Source organism: Hylobates moloch, unplaced genomic scaffold (assembly GCF_009828535.3).
Source record: "Hylobates moloch isolate HMO894 unplaced genomic scaffold, HMol_V3 SCAFFOLD_12, whole genome shotgun sequence".
In the NCBI taxonomy this organism is placed as follows: Eukaryota; Metazoa; Chordata; class Mammalia; order Primates; family Hylobatidae; genus Hylobates; species Hylobates moloch.
The window spans coordinates 35,928,843-35,953,680 of record NW_026652287.1 but is presented as its reverse complement, the minus strand read 5'-3'; the positions used below and the strand labels follow the sequence as shown (position 1 = coordinate 35,953,680).

Sequence of the window (24,838 nt, the reverse complement as noted above, 5' to 3'; positions counted from 1 at the left end):
CTGTCGGTGTCTGTCTCCAGTCATCGGGGTCCTGAGTCTCTGTTCATTTTATTTGTTGGGTTTTTTGTTTTGTTTTGTTTTGTTTTATTTTTCTATCTCTGTTCATTTTATTTTATTTTATTTTATTTTATTTATTTATTTTGAGACAGAGTTTTGCTCTTGTTGCCCAGGCTGGAGTGCAATGGCACGATCTCGGCTCGCTGCCGAGATTCAAGTGATTCTCCTGCCTCAGTCTCCCAAGTAGCAGGGATTACAGGCGCCCATCACCACGCCTGGCTAATTTATGTATTTTTAATAGAGACGAGGGTTCACCATGTTGGCCAGGATGGTCTCGAACTCCTGACCTCTGTTGATCTACCCACCTCAGCCTCCCAAAATGCTAGGATTGCAGGCGTGAGCCACCACACCCAGCCTCTCTGTTCTTTAGGACTCTGTTGATTTATCTGAGTGTCCGTGTCTCTAGTTTTCCAGCCTCTGTCTTCACTCTTCAGATCACCAACTTGCTGGAGTGCAGTGGTGTGATCTCCTGATGCCCCTTTTCCTCACAGGGTGGCCTCAGGCTTCTCATCCAGGAGTCTGTGTGGGATGAAGCCATGAGACGGCTGCAGGAGCGGATGGGGCGGCTTCGGAGTGGCCGAGGGCTGGATGGGGCCGTGGACATGGGGGCCCGGGGGGCTGCTGCATGTGACCTGGTCCAGCACTTTGTGCGTGAGGCCCAGAGCCAGGGTGCACAGGTGAGGCAGGGGGCAGAGACTTGAGGGTGTCAGGGGAGGAGGGGCCTGGAGACCCAGCTCCTGGGTCCGAGGGAGGAGGGAGCTGGGCGTGGACAACTGGGTCTGAGGGAGGAGGGGCTGGGAGCCTGGACTCGGGTCTAAAGGAGGAGGGGCTGGGCCTGGACTCCTGGGTCTGCGGGAGGAGGGGCTGGGGGCCTGGAGTCCTGGGTCTCAGCAGGAAGGGAGTAGAGGTCAACTAGTAGATCATTTCTCTCCCTAGGTGTTTCAGGCTGGCGATGTGCCTTCAGAACGCCCATTCTATCCCCCTACCTTGGTCTCCAACCTGCCCCCAGCCTCCCCATGTGCCCAGGCGGAGGTGAGCCCCTTAAGGCTGCAGAGCTCCTAGCTACCGCCAGCCGAGGGCAGCAGCTCTGTGCCTGGGGAAGCCCCTGGGGTGACTGTGTGACCTGGGCGTGGGGGCTGCTGCCTGCTCTAGGCTCCTTCCCTAGTGGGTGGGCCCTGGAGGGCTGAGCCTCCCGGTCACCTCTTGCAGGTGCCATGGCCTGTGGTCGTGGCCTCCCCCTTCCGCACAGCCAAGGAGGCACTGGCGATGGCCAACGGGACGCCCCGCGGGGGCAGCGCCAGTGTGTGGAGCGAGAGGCTGGGGCAGGCTCTGGAGCTGGGCTACGGGTCAGTCTGCGTGGCCCGGGCGCTCACTCCTCTCCTCATTCTTCCTGTCTTCATCTCCCTTCTCCCTGGGTTACTCCCCGCACCTTTAACTCACCCCTCTCCCGGCCTGCCACCGTGTTTTCCTCTGTCGGCCGTCTCCATCTTCCCCACAGGCTCCGGGTGGGCACTGTCTGGATCAACGCCCACGGCCTCAGAGACCCTTCGGTGCCCACAGGCGGCTGCAAGGAGAGTGGGTGTTCCTGGCATGGGGGCCCAGACGTGAGCACATCCCCTCCCCGTCACCAGCACCCTCCCCCCCAAGCCCCGTGCTCTTGACACTTGCATCTGGCCTCGCGTGCCCCTTGCATCCTCTTGACACTGTCCATCTCACAGGGGCTGTATGAGTATCTGCGGCCCTCAGGGACCCCTGCCCGGCTGTCCTGCCTCTCCAAGAACCTGAACTATGACACCTTTGGCCTCGCTGTTCCCTCAACCCTGCCGGCTGGGCCTGAAATAGGGCCCAGGTGAGTGGTTGGGGGCCAGTGGTCTGGGAGTGTGAACGGGGAGAGGGGAATTGATGCCTGTTTCCCCGTGGACTGGAGGGCTGGCTCGAGGTCCGTCCGAGCCGTCTCATAGTCCTGCTGAGTGCCATATTGTGGCCTCACACTTTCCCCACTCCAGGCCTGCTGAGACTCTCAGCTCTGCCCCATGAATGTCTGTGCCCTCCCAGAAACTCATGGGTCTAGGAGCTTGGGGTCCCCCAGAAGCTCATGGGAGCAGGAGCTTGGGGTCCCCCAGAGGCTAATGGGAGCAGAAGGAGTAGGAGCTTAGGGTCGCCCAGAGGCTCATGGGAGCAGTTTAGGGTCCCCCAGAGGTTCATGGGAACAGGATTTTGGGGTCCCCCAGAGGCTCAAGGGAGCAGGAGTTTAGGGTCCCCAGAGGCTTATGGGAGCAGAAGCTTGGGATCTCCTAGAGGCTCATGGGAGCAGAAACTTGGGGTCCCCCAGAGGCTCATGGGAGCAGGAGTTTAAGGTCCCCTCAGAGACTCAAGGGAGCAGTTTAGGGTCTACCAGAGGCTCATGGGAGCAGGAGCTTAGGGTCCCCCAGAGGCTCATGGAGCAGGAATTTAGGGTCCCACAGAGGCTCATGGGAGCAGAAGCTTTGGGTCCTCCGGGGCTCATGGGAACAGGAATTTGGGGTGCCCCACCGGCTTATGAGAGCAGTTTAGGGTCTGCCAGAGGCTCATGGGAGTAGGAGTTTAGGGTCTCCCAGAGGCTCATGGGAGCAGGAGTTTAGGGTTCCCAGGCTCATGGGAACAGGGGTTTGGGGTCCCCCAGAGGCTCATGGGAGCAGAAACTTGAATCCTCCAGAGGCTTATGGGAGCAGGAATTTGGGGTTCCCCAGAGGCTCATGGGAGCAAGGAGTTTAGGGTCCCCCAGAGGCTCATGGGAACAGGAGTTTGGGTGCCCCAGAGGCTCACAGGAGCCAAGGTGGTCTTCCCAGTGGGGTAGAGCATAGGGTCTGAGCAGATTGTGGCCCCAGGACTCCTCCTCATGCCCCACCCTACTCCAGCCCAGCACCCCCCTATGGGCTCTTCGTTGGGGGCCGTTTCCAGGCTCCTGGGGCCCGAAGCTCCAGGCCCATCCGGGATTCATCTGGCAACCTCCATGGCTACGTGGCTGAGGGTGGAGCCAAGGACATCCGAAGTGCTGTGGAGGCTGCTCACCAGGCTTTCCCTGGGTAAGGGGTCACACAGGAAAGCCCAAGGGTCATGGTGTGGCAGAGAGGGGAGCCTGCCCCCAGCAGTCGGTGGACTGGGAGGCCGGGCCCCCAGGGTAGGGGCTGTGGACAGAGGTGGGGTGTCGGGAGAGCCAAGACCAGGATGCCGACCCCCACTGTGCACTGTCTGCCCACAGCTGGGCAGGCCAGTCCCCAGGAGCCCGGGCAGCCCTGCTGTGGGCCCTGGCAGCTGCACTGGAGCGCCGGAAGTCTACCCTGGCCTCGAGGCTGGAGAGGCAGGGAGTGGAGCTCAAGGCTGCGGAGGCGGAGGTGGAGCTGAGTGCAAGGCGACTTCGGGCATGGGGGGCCCGGGCGCAGGCCCAAGGCCACACCCTGCAGGTGAAGGGTCTGTGGGCACGTGGGCGAGCTGGGCAGGCGGGGTGGGGCTCAGACCAGAGGCTGTGAGATAAGCCAGGCTTGGAATTCAGGCCCAGCCCCACTGCCTTCCACGGCAGGATCATCAGCAAGTGGCTTCATCTCTCCCTACCTCAATTCCCTCATCTGTACAGTGAGTAGGCTCACAACCTGCCTTGTAGAGTAGCGTTCGCCAGATGATGGATAGCAACCCATTCCTGGACCATAAAATCAATTTAGTGGGCTGTTAGGCAGTTCTCGCATTGCTATAAAGAAACACCTGGGGGCGCAGTGGCTCATGCCTGTAATCTCAGCACTTTGGGAGGCCAAGGCGGGCGGATCACAAGGTCAGGAGATCGAGACCATCCTGGCTAACATGGTGAAACCCAGTCTCTACTAAAAATACAAAAAAATTAGCTGGGTATGGTGGTGGGCACTTGTAGTCCTAGCTACTCAGGAGGCTGAGGCAGGAAAATTGCTTGAACCCAGGAGGCAGTGGTTGCAGTGAGCCGAGATCGTGCCACTGCACTCCAGCCTGGGTGACAGAGCGAGACCTTGTGTCACAAAAAAAAAAAAAAAAAACAAAAAAACACCTGGCCAGGCATGGTGGCTCACGCCTGTAATCCTAGTACTTTGGGAGGCAAAAGTGGGTGGATCGCTTGAGGCCAGGAGTTTAAAACCAGCCTGGGCAACACAGTGAAACCCTGTCTCCACAAAAAATAGAAAAATCAGCTGGGCGTGTTGGCACTAGTCTCCCTCTGGCACCTGGCTGGAGTGCAGTGCCACGATCATGGCTCACTGCAGCCTCAACCTCCGAGGTCCAAGTGAGCGTCCCCCCTCAGCCTCCTGAGTATCTGGTATCACAGGCACACACCAGCACACATGACTGGGTGTTTTTGTATTTTTGCAGAGACGAGACTCGCCATGTTGCCCAGGCTGATCTTGAACTCCTAGCTTCAAGTGATCCGCCTGTCTTGACCTCCCAAAGTGCTGGGATTACAGGCATGAGCCACTGCGCCCAGCCACTGCTACCTTTTTTTTTTTTTTTTTTTTTTGAGACAGAGTTTCACTCTTGTTGCCCAGGTTGGAGTTCAATGGCGCCATCTCGGCTCACCGCAACCTCCGCCTCCCAGGTTCAAGCAATTCTCCTGCCTCAGCCTCCTGAGTAGCTGGGATTACAGGCATGCACCACCACGCCCGGCTAATTTTGTATTTTTAGTAGAGATGAGGTTTCTCCATGTTGAGGCTGGTCTCAAACTCCTGACCTCAGGTGATCCGCCCACCTCGGCCTCCCAAAGTACTGGGATTACAGGCGTGAGTCACCGCGCCTGGCCTCCAGTGCTGACACTTTTAAATAACTGGATCTCAGGAGAACTCACTATTTCGAGGACAGTACCAAGTGGGATGGTGCTAAACCATTCATGAGGAATCCACCTCCATGATGCCATCACCTGCCACCAGGCCCCGCCTTCAACATTGGGGATACATTTCTTTTTCTCCCCCCGCCCCCCGAGACAGAGTTTCGCTCTTGTTGCCCAGGCTGGAGTGCAATGGCGTGATCTCAGCTCACGGGTCTGCCTCCCGAATTCAAGCGATTCTCCTGCCTCAGCCTCCAGAGTAGCTGGGATTACAGGCATGCGCCACCACGCCCAGTTAATTTTGTATTTTTAGTAGAGACGGGGTTTCTCCCTGTTGGTCAGACTGGTCTCAAACTCCTGACCTCAGGTGATCTTCTGCCTGCCTTGGCCTCCCGAAGTGCTGGGATTATAGGCGTGAGCCACCACGCCTGGCCGGGGATTACATTTCAACATGAGATTTGGGTGGGACATCCAAACTATATCATGAGCCAAACCATATTTCTTTCTTTTTTTTTTTTTTTTGAGACAGAGTCTCGCTCTCGCTCTGTTGCCCAGGCTGGACTGCAGTGGCACAATCTCGGCTCACTGCAAGCTCTGCATCCCGGGTTCACGCCATTCTCCTGTCCCAGCCTTCTGAGTAGCTGGGACTACAGGCGCCTGCCACCACACCCGGCTGAATTTTTTTTTGTATATTTAGTAGAGATGGGGTTTCACCATGTTAGCCAGGATGGTCTACCCACCTTGGCTTCCCAAAGTGCTGGGATTACAGGTGTGAGTAACTGCGCCCGGCCTTCTTTTTTTATTTTATTTTATTTTACTTTAGTTCTGGGATACGTGTGCAGAACGCGCAGGCTTGTTACATAGGGATACGCGTGCCATGGTGGTTTGCTGCATCTATTGACTTGTCCTCTAAGTTCCCTCCCCTTGCCTCCCACCCCCCAACACCATATTTATTTTTAACAAAAGAAAATAGGCCGGGCGCAGTGGCTCACGCCTGTAATCTCAGCACTTTGGGAGGCCGAGGTGGGCAGATCACAAGGTCAAGAGATCGAGACCATCCTGGCTAACACAGTGAAACCCCGACTCTACTAAATATACAAAAAAAAAAAAAATTAGCCGGGCATGGTGGCAGGTGCCTGTAGTCCCAGCTACTCAGGAAACTGAGGCAGGAGAATGGTATGAACCCAGGAGGTGGAGGTTGCAGTGAGCCAATATCGCACCATTGCACTCCAGCCAGGGCGACAGAGTGAGACTCTGTCTCAAAAAAAAAAAAAAAAAAAAAGGCGGTTGTGCAGGATGTTTCTCACCGCCCGAACCCCTGTGGAATGATTCACTTTGACCAGCGTCTGCAAAATGGCAGGGGCTTCTACAATGGTGCGGTTTGGGCCAACACCAAGTGTTGAGGAGGATGTGGAGGAACTGGATCTCTCATTTACTGCAGGCGGGGCTCCCCTGCCCCACACTTGACCCGCCTGTCCCTGCAGGTAGCGGGGCTGAGAGGCCCTGTGCTGCGCCTACGGGAGCCGCTGGGTGTGCTGGCTGTGGTGTGTCCGGATGGGTGGCCCCTGCTTGCCTTCGTGTCCCTGCTGGCTCCCGCCCTGGCCTACGGCAACACTGTGGTCGTGGTGCCCAGCACGGCCTGTCCTCTGCTGGCCCTGGAGGTCTGCCAGGTATAGCCCCCTGCCTTCCTGCCTCTCCTCCCCGTAGCCTCAGGGCAGCAGAAAAAGGCACCCCAAAGTCGGCAGGAGCTTGGCTCTTACTGCACCCTCTGTGGTACCCATGCTGCCCCCAGCCCCAGCATCCAAACCTTCACTCCTTGGGGACCCAGTGCCCATTCTTCACCCCAGGCCTGGGGCTTTCTCCTCCATGACCCCCGGTCCCATTCCGTCCCATGGCCACCCCCTGAATGCCCACTCCTTGCCCTGCCCCCACGGCCTTCCCAACCCTCCCATTCTCTCCATCCCCTAGGACATGGCCACCCTGTTCCCAGCAGGCCTGGCCAACGTGGTGACAGGAGACCGGGACCATCTGACCCGCTGCCTGGCCTTGCACCAGGACGTCCAGGCCATGTGGTATTTCGGATCGGCCCAGGTGCTCTTTGTTCTGTTTTGCCATCTTCAGGATCTCAAACTTCAAACAGGCTCCTCCTTTTCTGGAAACACAGCCCCGCCCTCTTAGAACTCCTGTTGCTAAGGGCAGAAACTCCTTGACAACAAGGTTCTGAGGCCCCGCCCTTAGGACTCCAGTTACTAAGGAAGAGGCTGTCCTTAGCAACAAGGGTCTGAGAGCTGCCCAGCCCAAAGACCTCATGTCAGTGGACAGCCCGTTGCTAAGCACCACACCCTAGATTTGGAGGCCCACAGTCTACACATTTTTTTTTTTTTGAGACAGAGCGTCACCCTGTCACCCAGATGCAATCATACCTCGCTTGCAGCCTCAACCTCCCAGGCTCAAGCCACCCTCCCACCTCAGCTTCCTGAGTAGCTGGGACCACATGCGTGCACCACCATGCCCGGCTAATTTTTTTCTTTTGCAGAGACAGGGGTTTCTCTATGTTGGCCAGGCTGATCTTGAACTCCTGGGCTCAAGTGATCTGCCTGCCTTGGCCTCTCAAAGTGCTGGGATTACAGCAGGTGTGAGCCAGCACAACTGGTTGAGTCTACTTTTTTTTTTGAGACAGAGTCTCACTCTGTCACCCAGGCTGGAATACAGTGGCACTATATTGGCTCAGTGCAACCTCTGCCTCCCGGGTTCAAGTGATTCTCCTGCCTCCCAAGTAGCTGAGACTACAGGCACTCAACAGGCACTCACCACCATGCCCAGCTAATTGTTGGGGTTTTTTTTTAGTAGAGAGGGGGTTTCGCCATATTGGCCAGGCTGGTCTCGAACCCCTGACCTCGTGTGATCTGCCTGCCTCAGCCTCCCAAAATGCAGAGATTACAGGCGTGAGCCACTGTGCCCAACCAATTTTTACTTTTTATTTTTTTTTTTTCAATTTTTACTTTTTAAATGGAGACGGGGTCTCGCCATGTTGTCCAGGCTGGTCTCGAACTCCTGAACTCAAACAATCCTCCCGCCTCAGCCACCCCAAGTGCTGGGATTACAGGAGCGAGTCACCGCGCCCCACCGTCCACTCTTAAACCTCCTGTTGGTAACAGATGTGAACTTGTTGACAAGAGCCTTGGGGCCCATTCCTTTCAACATGGGCTGTTAAGGGAGAGGAAATTCCCTAACCACTGGATCAGATGCTTTTCCCTACCATCTGGAAGTTTTGCTTGGGAGGAGCTGGGCATTGTAGCTGCAGAGCGTGGGTCCAGCCTGAAGCCCCTCGTCAGTAACAGTCTTCATCGTGGAGGAAGCAGGTGCTTAGTAACAAGCCCGCAGAAGTGCTTACCCCCGTCTCTCTCCGCCTCAGGGTTCCCAGTTTGTGGAGTGGGCCTCGGCAGGAAACCTCAAACCGGCGTGGGCGAGCAGGGGCTGCCCGCGGGCCTGGGACCAGGAGGCCGAGGGGGCGGGCCCGGAGCTGGGGCTGAGAGCGGCGCGGACCAAGGCCCTGTGGCTGCCTATGGGGGACTGATGCCTGAGCGCCACCTGCTGCATTTTGGACACCTCAGACCAAGGGGAGATGCACCCCACGGACACCTGGGACTTTCCCCTTCTGGTTCCCGTGTCTTCCAATAAACTCTCTGACCAACCCTAGCTGTGCTTCTGCGAGAAGAAAGGGTGTAGCAACTTCTGGCAGATATGAGGCTTTTTTTTTTTTTTTTTTTTGAGACAACGTCTGGCTCTGTCACCCAGGCTGCAGCACAGTGGCACAATCTCGGCCCACTGCAGCCTCGACCTCCGGGACTCAAGGGATCCTCATGCCTCAGCCTCACATGTAGCTGGGGCCACAGACACGCACCACCACACCTGGCTCGAGGCCATTTTAGTTCTGAGCTTGAGCAGCTCAGGAGCTGGCTCCAGCACAATGCTGTGTTTGTGGAACAGAGAAAGGGGACCCCGAGGACCCCAGACAGGGCCTCAGGACTCTCATACCTTCTCGTCTTCTCCATCTGGTGGCTCTTGCTGTCTGGTTTTCTCTGCCTTTTCATGGCCCCAGAATCCATATGCAGTAAAGGAACTCTCTGGAATAAAATTAAAGTCCTCCTATATGACTTCTGTCAATTTCCATGATATAAATGCTCCCACCGTGCCGGATTTCAAGGTACAGGTGATTAAACAACTGGCTGAGAGATCCTGAATTGTTAACAGGTCAGCTCCCGTGAGCCGTGCACTGCTGCCTTAGGATTCTCGTTGTGGGTGGGTTTTTTTTGGTTTGTTTTTTGTTTTTTTGAGACAGAGTCTCTGTCGCCCAGGCTGGAGTACAGCGGCGTGATCTCGGCTCACTGCAACCTCCGCCTCCCAGGTTCAAGCGATTCTCCCGCCTTGGCCTCCAGAGTAGCTAGAATTACAGGCTCGCGCCACCACACCCAGCTAATTTTTTGTATTTTTAGTAGAGATGGGGTTTCACCATCTTGGCCAGGCTGGTTTCAAACTCCTGACCTCAAGCGGTCCACCTGTCTCGGTCTCCCCAAAGTGCTAGGATTACAGACTTAAGCCACTGCGCATGCCTGTTGATTTTTTAAATAAAGGATCTTGCTTTGTTTTTCAGGCTGTAATACAGTGGGGCAGTCAGCTTACTGAACCCACCCTCGACCTCCTGGGCTCAATCCTCCCACCTCAGCCTCCTGAGTAGCTGGGACCACAGGCATGCACCACCATGCCTACTTTTTTTTTTTTTTAATAGGCAGGGTCTCTCTATGTTGCCCAGGCTGGTCTTGAACTCCTGGCCTCAAGCAATCCTCTCGCCTCAGCCTTTCAAAGTGTGGGACTACAGGCATCAGCCACCACACCTGAAGTAGAATTCTTTTTGATGTAAGAAACCCACTCTTACTAGTTTAGGATAAAAGGGCCGGGTGCCGTGGCTCACGCTTGTAATCCCAGCACTTTGGGAGGCCGAGGCGGGCGGATCACGAGGTCAGGAGATCGAGACCACGGTGAAACCCCATCTCTACTAAAAATACAAAAAATTAGCCGGGCGTGGTGGCGGGCGCCTGTAGTCCCAGCTACTCGGAGAGGCTGAGGCAGGAGAATGGCGTGAACCCGGGAGGCGGAGCTTGCAGTGAGCCAAGATTGCGCCACTGCACTCCAGCCTGGGAGACAGAGCGAGACTCCGTCTCAAAAAAAAAAAAAGGATAAAAGGGAGTTTTCAGAGGCCAGGCTCGGTGGCTCAGGCCTGTAATCCCAACACTTTGGGAGGCCGAAGTAGGCGGATCACCTGAGGTCAGGAGTTTGAGAGCAGCCTGGCCAACACAGTGAAACCCTGTCTGTACTAAAAATACAAAAATTAGCTGGGTGTGGTGGCGGGCACCTGTAATCCCAATTACTCAGGAGGCTGAGGCAGGAGAATCACTCAAACCGAGGAGACAGAGGTTGCAGTGAGCTGAGATCATACACTTCACTCTAGTCTGGGCAACAGAGCAAGACTCCCTCTCAAAGAAGAAAAAATGAGTTTTCCGGACTGGGTGTGGCAGTTCACACCTGTAATCCCAGCACTTTGGGAGGCCGAGGCGGGGGGATCACTTGTCAGAAGTTCGAGACCAGCCTGGGCAACATGGTGAAATCCCGTCTCTACTAAAATTATAAAAATTAGCCAGGCATGGTGGCAGTGCCTGAAATCCCAGCTATCTGGGAGGCAGGAGAGAGAGAGGAGTCTTCTGGAAGGCTACAGAGATTCCCTAGAGGCAATAGGGCGATAGGGCAGGACACACATTGAGGGGCCCCAGGACTTGGTCAGGAAGGAGCTAGAGCAGGTCCTTTGTCCATGGGCCACATGAGCTGTTGGGGCTTGTATCTCTGCCTCTCTACTTCATTTAAATCTTTCTAGCCAGATGGAAGGTCTGACCAATCGGTGCAACAAGGCAGCTAACCCAGGCTGAACAGGAAGTGAGGCAGGCAGAGGGATCAGGGAAGGGAAATGGATGGTGAAGGCCAGGACGGGCGAGGCTTTGCTGCAGTAACACACAACCCCCGAATCTGTGTGGGCCACAACCACAACGTTAGTTTGTTGCTTACACTCCCTGTGCTCATCCGGGGCTGGCAGGATCCCTGTGCTCCTCCGAGTGGCACAGGAAACTTGGCTGATAGAGGCGCTCTCTCCACGCATCCTCCACCATCCATTCCCCAGTCCCTTAGACTTCCATCCAGAAGTGACACCTGTCACCTCCACCCTTATGTGATTGGCCAAAGTGAGTGTGGCCATGTCTGAGTTCCCCAGGATGGGACCTCAAATCTTCCTGCAGGGAAGGGGGGCCAGCAGATGTTTGAGGACAGTCTGCCACGGATCAGATGGGTGAGCAAGAGATTCAGACTGGGTGTGGTGGGTCACACCTGTTATCCCAGCACTTTGGGAGGCTGAGGCAGGCAGATCACCTGAGGTCAGAAGTTCGAGATCAGCCTGGCCAACATGGTGAAACCTCTTCTCTACTAAAAACACAAAAATTAGCCGGGCATAGTGGCACGTACCTGTAATTCCAGCTACTCAGGAGCCTGAGGCACAAGAATCGCTTAAGCCCAGGAGGCAGAGGTTGTAGTGAGCCGAGATTGTGCCACTGCACTCCAGCCTGGGCAACAGAGTGAGACCCCATCTAAAAAAAAAAGCTTCAGGGATTCAGAGATCCACAGATGTGGAAGAGAGCTTCTATTTTGTCTCATTTACCACCTCACCCCTCAGTTTGGAGTTGGAGAAACCGAGGCTTAGAGAGGTCAAGGGGCTGGCCAAGCTCCCACAGTGATAAAGCTAGGGCTAGGGCGACACCTGCCAGGCCCAATGTGACAAGATGCATCCTGAGTCCTGTGTGCCAAGCCTTGGCGGGGCAAAGCTGGGGCCTGGAGGACGCTAAGACACAGCAACTCCTAGTTCCCAAAGACAGATCCGGGTTCCAGCCCCAGCTCACCATGCACTGGGCGTGCCACCCAGGGTGTCAGCCCACTGCAGCCCCCGCTGCGGGGCATCCGGGGAACGCGCCATCTGCGGCGTGAGCGGCCGCCTCTCACCACCAGGGGGCGCGCTCCGCCTGGGCCCAGATTCCACCCCTTGACTGTCTCCCCCCCCAAAAATTTCCTTTCACTTTCGGTCTCTGGCTGTCACCCGGCTTGGCCCCTTCCACACCCAGCTGGGGCAAGCCTGGTGCGTGAGGAGACTTGGACTCTAGGTCCCCAAGGGGCGGAGCCAGGGTCCCCACTCCTGGGGCAGGGGGAACAGAGGGTGGGGGGCTGGGTTCCCGGGTCCCTAACCTGGGGAGGGTTCTGGGTACCAGACGTCGAGGTTCTTAGAAGTGGAGATGAAGAGTTTTCACCGTAACTGGGGCAGACGCAGGAAGCCTGGGGGAGGAAGGGGCGGAAACTCAGCCACATCAATGGGACGCGGGAGGGGCGGGGAGGCAAAGGGGCGGGCGGGGCAGGGGCTGAGGCATGAGGGTCCGAGACTTGTTCTTCTGTCCCTTCCAAGACCCGGCCACAGGAGGCATGCGGGGCCCCCGGCCGAAATGACAGTGCTGGCGCCAGCCTGGAGCCCAACAGTGCGTAAACCCCAGGGACAAGATCAGGGGAGGGGGGAGGCACAATGTCAGGATGGGGCAGAGATGGGGGGAGATGGACGGGAGAATAGATGGACAGATGACGAGGAAATAGGAGGGGAGATGGACAGATGTGAGGGGAGATGGATAGGAGAGAAGATGGACAGAGGAGGGGGAGATGGACAGAGGATGGGGAGATGAACAGGAGTGGGGAGATGGACAGGAGTAGGGAGATGGACAGAGGAGGGGGAGATAGAGGAGAGGGAGATAGAGAGGAGTGGGAGATGGACAGGAGGAGGGAGATGGACAGAGGAGGGGGAGATGGACAGAGGAGGGGGAGATGGACAGAGGAGAGGGGAGATGGACAGAGGAGAGGGGAGATGGACAGAGGAGAGGGGAGAGGGGAGATGGACAGAGGAGAGGGGAGATGGACAGAGGAGAGGGATGAAGAGGAGGGGAGGTGGACAGGAGGAGGGAGATGGACAGAGAAGGGGAAGATGGACAGAGGAGGGGGAGATGGACAGAGGAGGGGGAGATAGACAGGAGGGAGAATGGAGAGGAGGGGGTTATGGACAGAGGAGGGGGAGATGGACAGACGAGAGGGAGATGAAGAGGAGGGGGAGGTGGACAGGAGGAGGGAGATGGACAGAGGAGTGGGAGAGAGACAGAGGAGGGTGGAGATGGACAGAGGAGGGGGAGATGGACAGAGACGGGGGGAGATGGACAGAGGAGAGGGAAGGTGGACAGAGCCAAGAACGAATGAAGAGGACGTGGACCAAGATAAAGAGAGAAGCAGGCAACAGTGGTGTAGAAGGTAGAGGGAGGGAGAGAGCTGGAGGAACCCGGGCAAGGAAAGCAGACGTGAAGATGGGGTGGTTGGAGAGAGACCAGCAGAGTCGGGGAGATGGGGAGAGAGAGGGGTGGGGCAGAGGAGGATGCAAACTGGACAGCGTTGGACCAGAGGCAGAGAGAAACGGGGAAAGACGGGCAGAGATGGGGCCATGTCTCCAGAAAGTGTGGAAGAGGCAGAAGGACACCAGGGGAAGGAGGAGCGGGGAAGACAGAACAGTACAGGTGGGAAGCCCGGAGGAGGGGGCTGTGTGTGGAACAGCGGAGGGCTCCCCCAGCACCCCCTCCCCTGCAGACCTATCTCCTCCTGCTGCTGCTGCTGAGCTCGAGACTCAGTGGGACCCAGGACTGCTCCTTCCAACACAGCCCCATCTCCTCCGACTTCGCTGTCAAAATCCGTGAGCTGGTGAGCGGCGCTGCCCCGGACCCCCTCATGTGATCCCCCTCCCCCCTTTTTTTTAAAGTAGATATGGGGTCTCTCTCCCTGTGTTTCCCAGGGTGGTCTTGAACTCCTGGGCTCAAGCGATCCTCCCACCTTGGCCTCCCAAAGTGCTGGAATTACAGGCGTGAGCCACTGTGCTTAGGGGTGTCGTCCCTTTTTAAGGGCAAGGTTCTGTGGCTTCTTCTGGGTTCCCCCTCTCTGGGTCTTGTCCCTCTCTCTCTGGATCTCTGCTGCCACCTCTGGGTGCCCACAGTTCTGTTTCTCGCTGTTTTCAGCCAGGCCTGATCCTGTTTTCTCCCGCAGTCTGACTACCTGCTTCAAGATTACCCGGTCACCGTGGCCTCCAACCTGCAGGACGTGAGTCATGCTGGGAGGGACCTGGGATGGAGGTGGGGACCACAGACTCAAGATGCTCCACCGAGGCGAGTGGATAACCAGACCCTCCTCTCCCCAAACCCAGGAATCAGAGTCCTCAGCCCCTCGTCCCTCAGACCCAGCAGCCCCGGCCCAGCCCCTCCTCCCTCAGACCCAGCAGCCCCGTGCCCAGCTCCTCCCTCAGACCCGTGGGTTCTCCCCGCTAGGAGGAGCTCTGCGGGGCCCTCTGGCGGCTGGTCCTGGCACAGCGCTGGATGGAGCGGCTCAAGACTGTCGCTGGGTCCAAGATGCAAGGCTTGCTGGAGCGCGTGAACACGGAGATACACTTTGTCACCAAATGTGCCTTTCAGGTAAGCCTTCAATTTAGGGGACAAGTGAGGGGAGGGAGATGCCTTCCTACGAATTAGAAGTAAAGCTCCGCTAGGCCTTATTGGCGATTTATTTGGACCACAGCCACCCAAGGAAGGTAGAGCGAGAAGCGCTACCCTGCGGAGCCCTGTTCCTACAGAACAAGACGTCCCCAGGCACCGGTGATGGGGAGCAGTCTGGTCCCATTCTGGGGCCCCGGTTTCCTAGGCCATGATGAAGGGTGCCACTGAGGGGTTCTTCCCCCAAAAAAAACAAGGAGAGAAGGAGTCTCTAAACTGAGGAGGCCGGGCGCGGTGGCTCACTCCTGTAATCCTAGCACTTTGGGAGGCTGAGGTGGGAGGATCACTTGAGGTCAGGAGTTCGAGACCAGCCTGGCCAACATAATGAAATCCCGGCTGTACTAAAAATACAAAACTTAGCCGGGCATGGTGGCTCAGGAGGCTGAGGCACAGGAATCGCTTGAACCCGGGAGCCAGAGGCTGCAGTGAGCCGAGATCACGCCACTGCACTCCAGCCTGGGAGACAGAGTGAAACTGTCTCAAAAACAAAACAAACAAACAAAAACCTCTCTCTGAGGGCTGGGTGCAGTGGCTCACACCTGTATTCCCAGCACTTCCGGAGGCCAAGGTGGGAGGATTATTTGAGCCCAAGAGTTCAAGACCAGCCCGGGTAACACAGTGAAACCTCATCTCTGCACAAAAATAAAAATAAATTAGCCAGGCATGGTGGTGCCCACCTGTGCTCCCAGCTACTCAGAAGGCTGAGGTGGGAGGATCACTTCAGCCCTGGAGGTCGAGGCTGCGACGAGCTATGACTGGGCCACTGAACTCCAGCTTGAGCGACAGAGCCAGACCCTGTCTCAAAACATAAAATAGGCCATGTGCGGTGGCTCACGACTGTAATCCCAGCACTTTGGGAGGCTGAGGCAGGTGGATTGCCTGAGCTCAGGAGTTCGAGACTAGCCTGGGCAACATGATGAAAACCGTCTCTACTAAAATACAAAAGCAAAATTAGCCAGGCATGGTGATGGGCACCTGTAGTCCCAGCTACTAGGGAGACTGAGGCAGGAGAATTGCTTGAACCCAGGAGGCGGAGGTTGCAGTGAGCCGAGATCGCACCACTGCACTCCAGCCTGGGCGACAGAGCAAGACTCCATCTCCAAAAAAATAAAAATAAAATAAAAGGACAGGCTCAGTGGCTCACGCCTGTAATCCCAGCACATTGGGAGCCAGAGGTGGGCAGATCACGAGGTGAGGAGTTTGAGACCAGCCTGGCCAATGTGGTGAAACCCCGTCTCTACTAAAAATACAAAAATTAGATGGGCGTGGTGGCGCACGCCTGTAGTCCCAGCTACTCGGGAAGCTGAGGCAGAAGAATTCCTTGAACCCAGGAAGTAGAAGTTGCAGTGAGCCGAGATTGTGCCACTGTACTCCAGCCAGGGTGACAGAGCGAGACTCCATCCCCAAAAAAGAAATAAATAATAAAATAACTTTGGGAGGCCGAGGCAGGCGGATCACCTGAGGTCAGGAGTTCGAGACCAGCCTGGCCAACATAGAGAAACCCCGTTTCTACTAAAAAATATAAATAAATAAATAAATAGGCTGGGCGCGGTGGCTCACTCCTGTAATCCCACACTTTGGGAGGCCAAGGCGGGCGGATCACGAGGTCAGGAGATCGAGATCATCCTGGCTAACACAGTGAAACCCCATCTCTACTAAAAATACAAAAAATTAGCCGGGCATGGTGGCAGGCGCCTGTAGTCCCAGCTACTTGGGAGGCTGAGGCAGGAGAATGGCGTGAAATCAGGAGGCGGAGCTTGCAGTGAGTCGAGATCGCGCCACTGCACTCCAGCCTGGGCAACACAGCAAGACTCTGTCTTAAAAATAAATAAATAAGGCCGGGTGCGGTGGCTCACGCTTGTAATCCCAGCACTTTGGGAGGCCGAGGTGGGCGGATCACGAGGTCAGGAGATCGAGACCACGGTGAAACCCTGTCTCTACTACAAATACAAAAAAATTAGCCAGATGTGGTGGTGGGCGCCTGTAGTCCCAGCTACTCGGAGAGGCTGAGGCAGGAGAATGGCGTGAACCCGGGAGGCGGAGCTTGCAGTGAGTGGAGATTGCGCCACTGCACTCCAGCCTGGGCGACAGAGCGAGACTCCGGCTCAAAAAAATAAAAAATAAATAAATAAATAAATAAATATGGCCAAGCACGGTGGCTCATGCCTACAATCTCAGCACTTTGGGAGGCCAAGGTGGGCAGATCACCTGAGGTCAGGTGTTCGAGACTAGCCTGACCAACATGGAGAAACCCCGTCTCTACTAAAAATACAAAAAATAGCTGGGCATGGTGGTGGGCACTTATAGTCTCAACCACTGAGGAGGTTGAGACAGGATAATCACTTGAACCTGGGAGGCAGAGGTTGCATTTCACCACTCCAGCCTGGGCAACAGAGTGAGACCCTATCTCAAAAAAATAATTAATTAATTAATTTAATTTAATTAAACAAACTCTGAGAGCCAGAGCTCACTGGGCTCTGTTGCTGGGCATCGCCAGCAGGGAAGGGCCTTTGGCCTGCGGAGGGGCGGTGGGGGGATGACGTGGTGGTGACGTCTCCCTCCCCTGCTCCCAGCCCCCCCCCAGCTGTCTTCGCTTCGTCCAGACCAACATCTCCCGCCTCCTGCAGGAGACCTCCGAGCAGCTGGTGGCGCTGAAGCCGTGGATCACTCGCCAGAACTTCTCCCGGTGCCTGGAGCTGCAGTGTCAGCCCGGTAAAGGCTTCCAGGCACTCCCACTCCTTCCCCTCCTGTCCTCACGGCCGCTCCTCCTCTCTGCACAGTGCATCCCAGACCCCACCTTTCTCATACTGGTTGTGACAAGGGCAAGCTTATTCCTCTTTCTGGAACTCAGTTTACCTATTTTTTTTTTTTTTTGAGGCAGAGTCTCGCTCTGTCGCCTAGGCAGGAGTGCAGTGGCACCCCCTGTTTCACCCTTCCTGCCTCAGCCTCTCAAGTGTGGGATCAGGTCCGCCACCAGCCCGGTAATTTTTTTTTTGTTTTAGTCCACCCGCCTTGGCCTCCCAAAGTGCTGGGATTACAGGTGTGACCCACCGTGCCCAGCCTGTTTTATTATTTTTTTTTCTTTTGAGACAGAGTCTCAGTCTGTCGCCCAGGCTGGAGCACAGTGGCGCAATCTCGGCTCACTGCAAGCTCCACCTCCCGGGTTCACGCCATTCTCCTGCCTCAGCCTCCCGAGTAGCTGGGACTGCAGGCGCCCGCCACTACGCCCGGCTAATTTTTTGTATTTTTTAGTAGAGACGGGGTTTCACCGTGGTCTCGATCTCCTGACCTCGTGATCCGCCCACCTCGGCCTCCCAAAGTGCTGGGATTACAGGCGTGAGCCACCGCGCCTGGCCCCTATTTTTTTTTTTTTTCTGAGTCGGAGCCTTGCTCTGTCGCCCAGGCTGGAGTGCAGCGGCGCAATCTTGGCTCACTGCAACCTCCATCTGCAGGGTTCAGGCGAATCTTCTGCCTCAGCCTTCCGAGTACCTGGGATTACAGATGCGCATACTATGCCTGGCTAGTTTTTGTGTTTTTAGTAGAGATGGGTTTTCACCATGTTGGCCAGGCTGGTCTCGAACTCCTGACCTGAAGTGATCCACCGACCTTGGCCTCCCAAAGTGCTGGGATTACAGGTGTGAGCCACCGCGCTCAGCCTATTCACTCATTTAATTTGTGACAATCTGATGAGGTAGGTACAATGATTATCCTAGTTTTACAGATGAGCAAACTGAGGCACAGAGAGGCCAAGCAGCCCATCCAAGATCACACAGCCAGTGGCAGCCAGGCCTCTCTTTCCTTCCTTACCCCAGCCCTTCTCCTTGGTCACCCAGCCTCCTCTTTCTCCCCAGACTCCTCAACCCTGCCACCCCCATGGAGTCCCCGGGCCCTGGAGGCCACAGCCCCGACAGCCCCGCAGCCCCCTCTGCTCCTCCTACTGCTGCTGCCCGTGGGCCTCCTGCTGCTGGCCGCTGCCTGGTGCCTGCACTGGCAGAGGACGCGGCGGAGGACACCCCGCCCTGGGGAGCAGGTGAGCAGGGTGGGAAGAGGGGGTGAGGGGGCCGAGAGGGTGGCCCACTTGTGGCTGACACTTGGGGGCCCACAGGTGCCTCCCGTCCCCCGTCCCCAGGACCTGCTGCTTGTGGAGCACTGACCTGGCCAAGGCCTCATCCTGGTGAGTCCTTCCTGGGCTATGGGGCCTGGGCTTTGTGTCTGCAGGTTGGGAGGGTCACTAGAAGTCCATGGAAGGGTGGTGAGCAATGGAGGGGCAGGGGCAGCTCTGGGTGCCGAAAGACCCCTCTAGGGGCAGGCGCAGTGGCTCACGCCTGTAATCCCAGCACTTTGGGAGGCCGAGGCGGGTGGATCACTTGAGGTCAGGAGTTCAAGACCAGCCTGGCTGGCTGGGCGCGGTGGCTCACACTTGTAATCCCAGCACTTTGGGAGGCTGAGGCGGGCGGATCACGAGGTCAGGAGATCGAGACCACGGTGAAACCCCGTCTCTATTAAAAAATACAAAAAATTAGCCGGGCATGGTGGTGGGCGCCTGTAGTCCCAGCTACTCGGAGAGGCTGAGGCAGGAGAATGGCGTGAACCCGGGAGGCGGAGCTTGCAGTGAGCCGAGATTGCGCCACTGCACTCCAGCCTGGGCGACAGAGTGAGACTCCGTCTCAAAAAAAAAAAAAAAAAGACCAGCCTGGCCAACATGGCAAAACCTAGTCTCTACTAAAAATACAAAAATCAGCTGGGCATAGTGGTGTGCGCCTGTAATCCCAGCTACTCAGGAGGCTGAGGCAGAAGAACTGCTTGAACCCAGGAGGCAGAGGTTGCAGTGAGCTGAGATTGCGCCACTGGACTCCAGCCTGAGTGACAGAGCTAGACTCCGTCTCAAAAAAAAAAAAAAAAAAAAAAAACAAGAAAAGGAAAGAAAGACCCCTCTAGGGCCACGGAGACAGATTGGAGACCAAGCCGGAGGCTGTGGGAAGGCCCAGGGTGAGGACCATGGCTGAGCCAGGGCTGGGACCATGGGGTGGAGTGGAGTGGATGGGCAGAGAGTCAGGGGTCAGATATCAGGAGGGACCGGCCTGGGGCCTGACAGGCTTGAGTTGGCACAGATAGCCCTGGTCCAGTGATGGGGTGGACAAGGGGGAGCCTGGGGGAGGAGTCAGATTAGGGAAAGACATGGAGCTCACTGGGGACCTGAAGGAGCAAGGGGTCCTGGGGAGATCTGTGGATGCGGGCACTTGCAAGCCTCCTGGGGCAGGAAGGAAATGGCATTCCAGAAAGAGGGAACTGCCTTTGGAAGCCCTTTGGTATGAGAAAGCTCAGGGTGTTCCAGTAACTTGGGCCAGTGTGGGGCAGCAACGAGCCATGGGAAGTGTGAGAGGGAGGAAAGGAGCTGGGAACAGGTGTGGAGGGTGCAGGCACGTAGGCAGGTGGGCCAGGAGGGAACAAGGAGGAGAGGCCCCAGCGGGCCCCCTAACATTTCAAATCTAACATTTTGTAGTAATTGCTCGCACATGTAGTGCCTTGGTAATGCAGGCCTCATGTGGGGCTTGCTTGCTTTCTTTTTTTTTTTAGATGGACTCTCACCCTGTCACCCAGGCTGGAGTGCAGTGGCAGGATCTTGGCTCACTGCAACCTCCGCCTCCCAGGTTCAAGCAATTCTTCTGCCTCAGCCTCCCAAGTAGCTGGGATTACAGGCGCCCGCCACCATGCCTGGCTAATTTTTTGTATTTTTAGTAGAGATGGGGTTTCACCATGTTGGCCAGGCTGGTCTCGAACTCCTGATCTCAGCTGATCCGCCCGCCTCAGCCTCCCAAAGTGCTGGGATGACAGGTGTGAGCCACTGTTCCTGGCCCATGCTGGGCTTTCCTCAAATGAACTCACTTCCTTGAGAAGTTCGTGCCATTATGATCCCAAGGCACAGAGAGGTAAATAATTTGCCAAAAGTCACACAGCTCAAGGGTGACAACCAAGATTTGACTTCAGGTTGTCTTTTTTTTTTTTTTTGAGATGGAGTCTTGCTCTGTCGCCCAGGCTGTAGTGCAGTGGCATGATCTCGGCTCACTGCAGCCCCCGCCTCCCAGGTTCAAGCGATTCTCCTGCCTCAGCCTCTGGAGTAGCTGGGATTACAGGTACCCACCACCACGTTCAGCTAATTTTTGTATTTGTAGTAGTGACGGGGTTTCACCATGTTGGCCAGGCTGGTCTCAAACTCCTGACCTTAGCTGATCCGCCCGCCTCAGCCTCCCAAAGTGCTGGGATTATAGGCATAAGCCACCGCGCCCAGGCTCAAGGTTGTCTTGATCCAGCATCTGTGCCCTTCACTCTGCTGCCTCAGTTTCCTGATCTGTACAAAAGGCTCTAATAATAGTCTTTTGTACTATTGTACAAAATAGTACAAAAGTACAATTTTGTGTAACATAACAGGGTTACACAATAGGGTTATGAGGTTAAGTGAAGTGACATGGGCAAGGCTCTTAGAGCAACGCAGTGGAAACGGCATGTGAGCCACCTGTGCGATTTTCACTTTTCTAGTAGCCACATTTTTTTTTTTTTTTTCTGAGACAGAATCTCACTCTGTCACCAGGTTGGAGTGCAATGGCGCGATCTCAGCTCACTGCAACCTCGACCTCCCGGGTTCAAGCAATTCTCCTGCTTCAGTCTCCCAAGTAGCTGGGATTACAGGCACCCGCCATCACGCCCAGCTAATTTTTTGTATTTTTAGTAGAGACAAGGTTTCACCATGTTGGCAGGCTGGTCTTGAACTCCTGACCTCATGATCCGCCCGCCTCAGCCTCCCAAAGTGCTGGGATTACAGGCATGAGCCACTGCGCCCGGGCTCACAGTTTTTAAAAAAGGAAAAAGAAGCAGGTAACTTTATTTTATGCAGTAGATCCAAAATGTTGTTATTTCAACATGTAATCAATATTTCTCAATGATTAATGAGACATTAATCATTTGGAATCATTCATCATTTTGGAATATTTTACATTCTTTTGTCATACTAAGCCTTCAGCATCCAATGTATAGTTTATTTATTTATTTATTTTTCCTTTTGAGATGGATTCTCGCTCTGTCACCCAGGCTGGAGTGCAGTGGCGCGATCTGGGCTCACTGCAACCTCCGACTCCCTGGTTCAGGCCATTCTCCTGCCTCAGCCTCCCAAGTACCTGGGATTACGCCACCACACCCAGCTAATTTTTGTACTTTTAGTCGAGACGGGGTTTCACCATGTTGGCCAGGATGGTCTCCGTCCCCTGACCTTGTGATCCACCTGCCTCAGCCTCCCAAAGTGCTGGGATTACAAGTGTGAGCCACCGCGCCCGGCCCAGACAATAAATTTTTATCAGAAACGCTTCATCTATATTTAAATTTCATGAAGTTTACAGTTGCCAAAAGTAGATTCACATAGTCAAGTTGTTCAAAACATACATTAAACCAGCCTGGGCCACATGGCAAAACCCCATCTCTACAAAAGATTTTAAAAAGTAGCTGGGTGTGGTGGCGCATGCCTGTAGCCCCAGCTACTCAGGAGGCCAAGTAGGAGGACTGCTTGAGCCCAGGAGGTCGAGGCTGCAGTGAGCCGTGATTGTGCCACTGCACTCCAGCCTGGGTGAGAGAGCAGATCCTGTCTCAAAAACGAAAAACAAAAAACCACACAGAAAAGTTTAGAATCTCAGTTGCTATCTCTCGGAATCATCATGATTGCTAAGACCCATATCTATCCAACAACAACAACAAAAAGTAGTGCACTCCAGCCTGGGCAATAGAGGGAGACTCTGTCTCAAAAAAAAAAAAAGAGAGACAGAGAAAGAAACAAAAGAAACATACATAAGTTTTCCAATAACTGTTAACAGATCAAGGACCAGTATCTAAATTGCTCTGTTGCCTAGGCTGGAGTGCAGTGGCACAATCTCGGCTCACTGCAACCTCTGCCTCCCGGGTTCAAGTGATTCTCCTGCCTCAGCCTCCCCAATAGCTTGGACTACAGTCGCCCCCCCACCACGCCCAGCTAATTTTTGTATTTTTAGTAGAGGTAGGGTTTCACCATGTCTGCCAGGATGGTCTCAATCTCTTGACCTCGTGATCTGCCCGCCTCAGCCTCCCACAATGCTGGGATTATAGACGTGAGCCACCACACCCAGCCTATCTTTTTTTTTTTTTTTAAGAAAAGTTAATACATTGAGCAGTTTTCCTCCCAACCTAGTCCCTGTCCAATCTGTTTCCCGTCTTAAATTTATTTTTTATTATAACTTTTTTTTTTTTAATGAGACAGACTTTTGCTCTTGTTACCCAGGCTGGAGTGCAGTGGTGCTATCTTGACTCATGGCAACCTCCACCTCCCAGGTTCAAGCGATTCTCCTGCCTCAGCCTCTGGAGTAGCTGGGATTACAAGTGCCTGCCACCACGCCCAACTAATTTAGTGTATTTTTAGTAGAGACGGGGTTTCTTTTTGTTGTTGTTGTTGTTGTTGTTTTTGAGATGGAGTCTCACTCTATTGCCCAGGCTGGAGTGCAATGGCACGATCTCGGCTCACTGCAACCTCTGCCTCCCAGGTTCAAGCGATTCTCCTGCCTCAGCCTCCTGAGTAGCTGGGATTACAGGCACACACCACCATGCCTGGCTAATTTTTGTATTTTTAGTAGAGACGGGGTTTCACCATATTGGCCAGGCTGATCTCAAACTCCTGACCTCGTGATCTGCCTACCTTGACCTCCCAAAGTGATGGGATTACAGCCATGAGCCGCCCTGCCCAACCAATACCTGATATTAATCTTATTGTATCTCACCCAGCATGGTGGCTCACACCTGTAACTCCTTGGCAGATCGCTTGAGCCTAAAAGTTCAAGACCAGCTTGGGCAACATGGTGAAACCCCGTCTCTACTAAAAATATAAAAATTAGCTGGGCATGGTGGCACACACCGTTAATCCCAGCTAACTCAAGAGGCTGAGGCAGGAAGAATCGCTTGAACCCGGGAGGCAGAGGCTGCAGTGAGCCGAGATCGTGCCACTGCGTTCCAGCCTGAGACAGAGCAAGACAGTCTCAAAAGAAGTTTAAGTCCAGCCTCAAACTCCTGGACTCAAGTGATCTCCTGCCTCAGCCTCCTGAGCCCATCTCAAGTGTTCAGTATTCACATGTGGCTGGTTACTCCCGTATTAAAGAGCAAAAATAGAGAACATTTCTTTTTCTTTTTTTTTTTTTTTTTTTTTTAGGGGGGGGGTGCTCCCGGCCCCCCCCGGGGCGTGGTGGAGTGGTGTCGGCTCACTGCAACCTCCCTCCGCCTCCCGGGTTCAAGCGATTCTCTCGGCTCACTGCAACCTCCCTCCGCCTCCCGGGTTCAAGCGATTCTCCTGCCTCAGCCTCCCGAGTAACTGGGATTACAGATGTGCACCACCACGCCTGGCAAATTTTGTTTTTTTCTTTTGAGACAGACTTTCACTCTTACTGCCCAGGCTGGAGTGCAATGGTGCAATCTCGACTCGCTACAACCTCCACCTCCCAGGTTCAAGCAATTCTCCTGCCTCAGCTAATTTTGTAGTTTTAGTAGAAATGGGGTTTCTCCATGTTAGTTAGGCTGGTCTCAAACTCCCAACCTCAGGTGATCCGCCCGCCTTGACCTCCCAAAGTGCTGGAATTACAGGCGTGAGCCACCGTGCCTGGCCCTAATTTTGTATTTTTAGTAGAGATGGGGTTTCTCCATGTTGGTCAGGCTGGTCTCAAACTCCCAACCTAAGGTGATCCACCGGCCTCGGCCTCCCAAAGTGCTGGCATTATAGGCGTGAGCCACCGCGCCCAGGCAAATATAGGGAACGTTTCTATCATGGCAACGTTCTCTTGGACAGCAATGCCCTAGCACATAGTAAGCGCTTGCTGGGAATGGAGTTGTTTGGGGCATGAGTCCGTGCCTCGCCCCGAGCTAAGCTACTTTCCCTCTCCTCTGTCAGCGGATCCTTAAACAACGCAGTGAGACAGACATCTATCATCCCATTTTACAGGGGAGGACACTGAGGCACACAGAGGGGAGTCACCAGCCAGAGGATGCATAGCCTGGACACAGAGGAAGTTGGCTAGAGGCCAGTCCCTTCCTTGGGCCCGATGCCCCTCTCATTCCCTCCCCAGGATGGAGGCAACACCAGAACCCAGCACCGGCCCCACTTGCCCAACTCTGTACAAAGCCCTTGTCCCCATGAAATTGTATATAAATCATCCTTTTCTACCAGCTCTGGCCAGGTCTGTCTATGGATGGG

At 55.0% G+C, this 24,838-nt stretch overlaps 2 protein-coding genes across 3 annotated transcripts in view; both read left to right on the top strand.

The window, feature by feature from the left end:
• ALDH16A1 (aldehyde dehydrogenase 16 family member A1) overlaps window positions 1-9,038 on the top strand; it is a 14,304-nt gene extending 5,266 nt beyond the window's left edge. The window contains exons 9-18 of the mRNA XM_058425583.1: window positions 549-734; window positions 994-1,089; window positions 1,267-1,403; window positions 1,556-1,661; window positions 1,776-1,906; window positions 2,955-3,122; window positions 3,299-3,500; window positions 6,358-6,543; window positions 6,842-6,964; window positions 8,289-9,038. Coding sequence (XP_058281566.1) covers window positions 549-734; window positions 994-1,089; window positions 1,267-1,403; window positions 1,556-1,661; window positions 1,776-1,906; window positions 2,955-3,122; window positions 3,299-3,500; window positions 6,358-6,543; window positions 6,842-6,964; window positions 8,289-8,450 — 1,497 coding nt within the window. The 3' untranslated portion in view covers window positions 8,451-9,038. The remainder of the gene's footprint in view (window positions 1-548; window positions 735-993; window positions 1,090-1,266; window positions 1,404-1,555; window positions 1,662-1,775; window positions 1,907-2,954; window positions 3,123-3,298; window positions 3,501-6,357; window positions 6,544-6,841; window positions 6,965-8,288) is intronic.
• FLT3LG (fms related receptor tyrosine kinase 3 ligand) lies at window positions 9,012-24,838 on the top strand. 2 transcript variants are annotated; one of them, XM_032169206.2, is made up of 9 exons: window positions 9,012-9,086; window positions 12,426-12,495; window positions 13,637-13,747; window positions 14,087-14,140; window positions 14,365-14,508; window positions 17,160-17,298; window positions 18,438-18,616; window positions 18,692-18,760; window positions 24,587-24,838. In XM_032169206.2, exons 1-8 carry the CDS (start codon window positions 9,055-9,057, stop codon window positions 18,737-18,739), a joined length of 777 nt encoding a protein of 258 aa, XP_032025097.1. In that variant the 5' UTR covers window positions 9,012-9,054; the 3' UTR covers window positions 18,740-18,760; window positions 24,587-24,838. The 2 variants fall into 2 exon arrangements, with proteins under 2 accessions (XP_032025097.1, XP_032025102.1); XM_032169211.2 differs by lacking the exon at window positions 9,012-9,086 and adding an exon at window positions 12,060-12,104.

Bases quoted from the DNA above. Each gene is read 5' to 3' on its own strand.
- FLT3LG (XM_032169206.2), top strand. From the start codon at position 9,055: ATGCTCCCACCGTGCCGGATTTCAAGGTACAG. The intron at 9,087-12,425 runs GTGATTAAACAA...GTCCCTTCCAAG, and splicing joins TGCCGGATTTCAAGGTACAG to ACCCGGCCACAGGAGGCATG. The intron at 12,496-13,636 runs GTGCGTAAACCC...CCTCCCCTGCAG, and splicing joins CGCCAGCCTGGAGCCCAACA to ACCTATCTCCTCCTGCTGCT.